The sequence below is a fragment of the Oxyura jamaicensis genome, unplaced genomic scaffold (assembly GCF_011077185.1).
Source record: "Oxyura jamaicensis isolate SHBP4307 breed ruddy duck unplaced genomic scaffold, BPBGC_Ojam_1.0 oxyUn_random_OJ72249, whole genome shotgun sequence".
NCBI classification, from domain to species: domain Eukaryota; kingdom Metazoa; phylum Chordata; class Aves; order Anseriformes; family Anatidae; genus Oxyura; species Oxyura jamaicensis.
The window spans coordinates 2376-8890 of record NW_023310942.1 but is presented as its reverse complement, the minus strand read 5'-3'; the positions used below and the strand labels follow the sequence as shown (position 1 = coordinate 8890).

Sequence of the window (6515 nt, the reverse complement as noted above, 5' to 3'; positions counted from 1 at the left end):
GGGAATGGCCTCAAGTTGCACCAGGGTAGGTTCAGGTTAGAAATTAGAAGACAATTCTTGTCAGAAACAGTAGTCAGGTTTGCCCAGGGAAGTGGTGGCACCTCTCTCTCTGGGAGTGTTCAAGGAAAGGTTGGACGTCATGCTTAGGGCCATGGTTTAGTGGGTGACATAGGTAGTAGTGTGATGGCTGGACCAGATGATCTTGAAGGTCTTTTCCAACCTTAATGATTCAATGATTCTATTTTTGTCTCTCAGTTGGAGAGACATGGATTTAATGGATGGATGGACCACTTGGTGGGTAAGGACCACTTGGCTGGGTGGTCTCACTAACAGATTTGGGTTTAATGGTTCACTGTTGAGATGGAGATCAGTAATGAGTGGGGCAAGTACCCCTTACCCTCAGGGGTAAGCGCTGGGACCAGCACTGTTTAACATCTTTGTTAGTTACATGGACAGTGAAATTGAGTGCACCGTCTGCAAGTTAGCTGATGTCACCAAGCTGTGTGGTGCAGTCAACACGCTGGAGGGAATGGATACAATCCAGAGGGACCTGGAGAAGCTTGTGAGGTGGGCCAGTGTGAACCTCATGAAGTTCAACAAGGCTGATTGCAAGGTACAGTTTAATATCTATCTGTGACAAAGACAGTGGGATTGAGCACACTCTCAGTAAGTTTACAGATGACACACAGATGAGTGTTGCAGCTGATAGACCAGAAGGAAGGGATGCCATCCAAAGGCATCTGGACAAGCTTGAGAAAAGGGCCTGAGTGAACCTAAATAGGTTCAACATATCCAAGCGCAGGGTGCTGCACCCAGGTTGGGACAATCCCAGACCTGAGGACAGACTGAGGAGAGAACACAGTGAGAGCAGTCCTGCAGAGACTTGGGAGTTATGGGGGATGGAAAGCTCAACATGAGCCAGGAGCATGTGCTTGCAGCATGGTAGGTGAATGTCCTGGTTTCAGTTAAGACAGAATTAATTTTCCTCCTAGTAGCTGGTAGGGTGCTATGTTTTGGATTAGGATGAGAAGAGTGCTGATATGTTGCTGTTTTAATTGTTGCAGAGCAGTGCTTACACCAAGACAAGGACTTTTCAGCTCCTCACTCTGTCCTGCCAGCGGGCAGGCTAGGGGTGCAGCAAGAGATGGGAGGGGACAGACCCAGGACAGCTGACCCCAACTGGCCAAAGGGGTTTTCCATACCATCTGACGTCATGTTAAACAATATATAGGGGTGGCTATCTGGGGTGGGGGGGCCGGCTGCTCAGAGATAGGCTGGGCATTGGTCAGCAGGTGGTGAGCAATTGCATTGTGTATCACTTGTTTCGTATACATTATTATTAGTAGTACTATTATTATTATTATTTTTATTTTCCTGTCTTAATAAACTGTCTTTATCTCAACTCACAGGCTTCACTTTCCTGTTCCTCTCTCCCATGCCGGAGGAGTGGGGGGAGGGTGAGCAAACAGCTGTGTGGTGTTTAGCTGCTGGACGGGTTAAACCACAGCAGTGAACTGCATCCTGGGCTGCATCAACAGAGGAGTAGCCTGCAAGCAAAGAGAGGTAATTGTCCCCCTCTGCTCTGCCCTTGTAAGGCCCCATTTGTAGTACTTCATCTAGGTCTGCATAAGAAAGATTTGGATCTATTAGAGTGGGTGAACAAGAGTGCCATGAAGATGATCAGAGGGCTGGAGCAACTCTTCAGCCTGTAGAAATGAAGGTTCTTTTTGTAGACTTTCAGGACTTAAATGAGCAGATAGTTACAGCACAAGGGGGAATAGTTTTAAACTAAAAAAGGGGAGATTTAGTTTAGATGTTTGGAGGGAATTAGATGGGAAGACTTTGGAAGAGGTTGCCCACTGAAGCTATGGATATGTCATCCCTGGAAAAGTTCAAGTCACACTTGGATGGGGCTTTGTGGGAAGTGTCACTACTTATGTTAGGGGAGCTGGATGTAGGTGAAGTGTTTTTCACTTAATCCTGTGTGGTGGTTTTACTTGGGTGGGCGGCTGAGCTCCACCACAAATGCTCTCTCACTCCCCCTCCTCAAAAAGGAGCGGGAAGAAAATACGATGAAAAGGGCTCAAGGGTTGAGATAATGGAGATTGCACAGTAATTATTGTGACGGGCAAAACAGACTCAGCATAGGGAGATAGTAAGATTTGTTACCCATTACTAACAAGCTAGAGAAGTGAGAAACAAAAGAAACCCAAAGCACCTTCCCCCCCCATCCACCCTCTTCTACCTCCTCCCCCCAAGCAGTGCAGGTTGTTGTCACCCCGAGGGGGAATGGGGGTTATGGTCAGTCTATAGTGCTTCTTCTCCACCGATCCTTTCTGGTCACTCTCATCCCCTGTGCTGTGGGGTTCTTCCCACGGGATGCAGTCCTTGCTGAACTGATCACACATGTGCTTCCCACAAGCAGCAGCTCTTCAAGAACTGCTCCAGATATCGCTCTGTACCACGGGGTCCATCCCTCAGGAGCAAACTGCTCCAACCTGTTTTCCCCACGGGCAGCAGCAACTGCCAGGTCACCTGCCCATGTGTGGTCTCTCCATGACCTACAGGTCCGGCCTGGAATTTGCTCCGGCAGGGATCTTCCACAGGCCACAACCTCCGTCAGTGCAGGTCCACCTGCTCCACTGTGGTCTCCTCCCCGGGCTGCAGCGTGGAACCCTGCTCCACTGTGGTACTCCATGGGCTGCAGGAGGACAGCCTGCTTCACCATGGTCCTCACCACAGGCTGCAGGAGACTTCTGCTCTGGCACCTGGAGCACCTCTCCCCCTTCTGTTCCTCACTCCTCTCACTCTCCCAGCTGCTGTGTGGCCCAGATTTTTTTTTTTTTTCCCTGTCTTAAATATGCTCTCACAGAGGCACTCACTTATTGGCTCAGCTCTGGTCAGCAGTGGGGCCCTTACCAAACACGGGGCAGCTTCTAGATCCTTCTGGCAAAGCCACTCCTATGGCCCCCTGCTACCAAAACCTTGCCATGTAAACCCACTACATCCTGTTACCTGTAATGGAAGCTGTGCCCTGTATTTGACTTTGAAGTTTCTACAAGTTTTTGCCACAGAAATGACAGATCACAGAAAAGTTGATGTTGGCAGGGATATCTGGAGGTTGTCTGGTCAAAAGCTGGTTCTCAAGCAGGTCCACGTAAAGCAGAATGAGGAACATATCTTCATAAAAGTTTTGTTCAAGGTCAGGTTGGATGGGGCCCTGGGCAACCTGATCTAGTGGGTGTCATCTCTGCCCTTGGCACAGAGATGTGATAAGATGATCTTTAAGATCCCTTCCAACCCAAGCCATTCTCTGATTCAATGTTTCTATGATTCCCTGAGCTGTAACATTGCATCTGCTTTGCCACCCATAGCAAGCCAGAAAATACCACAGGTTGCAACTGCCATTAATCTAAAATAAAATTGTTTTTTTTCCTACTTGCAAAGACTTTCTGTTCAAACCAGCTTTTCCTGGCACTACTCCATGTTTATGAGATTTTAATCAGCACTTTTAATCTAGTGCTTCCCAGCATCATCCTTTCAGATATCTTCAGTTCCTTTCTTGCCATTGTTTCTTTGCTTCCAATGTGTGTCTTCACTGCTTTGACTCTGACTGTAAATTTAACTTTCATAAAAATGAGCAGTAACCAGGTTTGGTTTTTAACGTCAAGATCATTGTGCCGTTTGAAATGCTTTGTGAGGTAGGTGATTTCTGGCCACTTTGCCATCATGGTCTGCCAGGAGTTAGGTCTGATCAAAAGGATTCTCAGCCTGCTAACATCTGACTCTGTGTGCAGTGCATCCTGGGCTCATGATGAACTTGCCAGGAGAGGGTGTCCTAGCAGGAGGAAGCCCCAACACAGAGGATGTTGTGGTTTAACCCGGCTGGCAGCTAAACACCACACAGCCATTCGCTCACCCTCCCCCCTCCCTCTCTGGGATGGGGGAGAGAAACGGGAAAGTGAAGCCTGTGAGTTGAGATAAAGACAGTTTATTCAGATAGAAAATAATAATGATAATAATAATAATATGTACAAACAAGTGATGCACAATGCAATTGCTCACCACCCGCTGACTGATGCCCAGCCCAACCCCGAGCAGCTGGCCCCCCACCCCGGCTAGCCACCCCTATATATTGTTTAGCATGACGTCAGATGGTATGGAATACCCCTTTGGTCAGTTGGGGTCAGCTGTCCTGGGTCTGTCCCCTCCCATCTCTTGCTGCACCCCCAGCCTGCCTGCTGGCAGGACAGGGCGAGAAGCTGAAAAGTCCTTGGCTTAGTATAAGCAGTGCTCTGCAGCAATTAAAACCTCAGCATGTTATCAGCACTCTTCTCATCCTAATCCAAAACACAGCACCCTACCAGCTACTAGGAGGAAAAATAACTGTCCTAACTGAAACCAGGACAGAGGAAGAGAAAGACATTCTCCTTCTGCAAGAAGCTCTTTGGAAAAATTGTGCATGGGATAATTTGTACGGGCATTGTAAATTGTCAGTTTTCTTTTGGATGTATTCATTGTCTCCTGATGAGAGAAAAGGATTAAATGCATGAATCTGGAAATGGAAGGAAGGATAGGAGAGCTTGAGAGCAAACTCAGTGATGTGGAAAGTATGGCTGTCCTGATTTTCATGTGTGAATTCTGTCCTTCCTCACTAGAAAATGGAGGATATCCATACTTTTCAAATTCCCCCGAACATTATTTGGACTGCATCCCCAAACCAGGGGTGTACAACTATTTCACACCCTTTCCAAATGAAAGGGGCTTCTGCAGCTTCTTGAGAAACACTGATGACAAGTCAGGTAAGTGGCCTTCAGGAAGCAGAGTATACTTGCAAATGACATAGAAGGACCTGCCATGACTGGAGACCACCTAGAAACATAAGTCAGAGGTATTTTGAGGAAGGGTGGTTTCAGCTCATCAGAAAGCTCTCCATCTCTAAAATAGTAGCCCAATTTTCGACAAAGATGTCACAAGTATTTCCTGTGATGTTCAGTCTGCAGAAAAATCTCAAAAATATGTCATGTTCACACTGACACAATGATGTGTTCACAAAGACATATAAAGAGAATAATACTATAAATTTCCTGGGCTGAGAATTCTTTTGTTTCTGTAGGTTCTTAGAATACCTGGAGGTTGTCTCTACCAAGTGACTTTGTAGCCTGAAGTCCAGGTCTTCCTACAGAACCGGCTCACAGAAGGCTTAGCAAGTAGTGGTGAAAGCATCTTTTATGAATTAGCCGTTTGGTTTTAATTTGGTGGCAAAAAGCACAGGGTATTTAATCCCAGTGTAGTCAGACCTAAGGCTCTGGATTTCAGCCATACATTAGCTGTACATTCTCACTTTGTCCCTTCACCTCTCATCACCATCAAACCCCTGTGCTATTTGTAGAGGCTCAGTGTCAACCTTTGTTGCAGTGGAACCTGTCGAGAAGAAAGGAAAGAGCTTCACCTTCTGGCCGCAGTCATCCTCAAAGGAAAAAACATACAAAGCATTTTTCTGGTGGACATTGTAAAAAGACAGCTTCTTGGCTGAGATATCCAGGAAGATCCCAATCTTTCGTGGTCTACCACTCACAGTCAAACGGGTCCAAGGATCCGTGTAAGCCCAATAGTCTCGCCCATCTGCCACCCCTATGGCCCAGAAGCCGTTCTGAGGAGAGAGAAACAATTTTCCTTTGCGTGTCACAGTCTCCTGAGCAACACCCAAGATCCAGTTTCTCCTCTTTCCAACATCCACTTCCCAGTAGTGTCTTCCAGATGCATAAGCTTCCTTTGCCAACACAAAAGCATGGGCATCAAATCTCTCCTTCTTGCTGGGCACCCTTCTGATTGCACCAGTATCAGTCACACTCTTCCCATCTTCTGACACTTGCAGCCTCGGATGAGCCGTGTCAGCATCAAGGGTGATATCAACTGCAATAATCAAGTCATTTGTTAAGTAGTAAAGGGCAACAAGATTACTGCTTTGAAACTTTCTCTTTGTTGACTTGTGCATTTATTATTCCCCTTCTATGCTTTGATCTCCACTCTGACAGGCCCTAGGAAGTTTCTTTGACCAGGATCCCTTCACCTTCTGCCATCCCAGATCTCCTATGTCCCATCTATGGCACACTGAGAGAGAGGCCAACATTTAGCAAATATAACAAAATTCATAGAGACAGTTCCCTGAAAATGGCCTGTAGCTTCAAAGAGGAATGTAAGGAGATTATAAGCATTTGCCTTTATCACTGAAACTGCATAGAGGTGACCAGAGGATAAGAGGCATGCTTATGCACAGATCTTGTCTTTGAATAAAACTAGGATCACAAAATCCTCTTGTGTGAGAATGGGCAGAAATTCCACTGACGGAGATTGGCACATACACTATGTTAGTATACACTTGGCAGTAGAAAAGCTTGAGGTAAACACCCTGAAATAAGCTTCTCCTTCAAAGTTCACCACACTTTCTTCTGGAGAAAAGGTTGTTTTACATTCCAGAAGCAGTAAACAAAGGCCTCGCAGAGTTTCCAGAA

General features: G+C 46.5%; 1 protein-coding gene across 1 annotated transcript; it reads right to left on the bottom strand.

Moving 5' to 3' along the window:
- Positions 1-5353: 5353 nt before the first annotated feature.
- LOC118159833 (butyrophilin subfamily 1 member A1-like) lies at positions 5354-5998 on the bottom strand. Its single transcript, XM_035314384.1, has one exon. It carries the CDS (start codon positions 5996-5998, stop codon positions 5354-5356), a length of 645 nt encoding a protein of 214 aa, XP_035170275.1.
- Between the last annotated feature and the right edge of the window lie 517 nt (positions 5999-6515).

What these genes read in the sequence shown, in the direction of transcription:
- LOC118159833 (XM_035314384.1), bottom strand. Translation starts at nt 5,998, where the DNA reads ATGCACAAGTCAACAAAGAGAAAGTTTCAAAGCAGTAATCTTGTTGCC.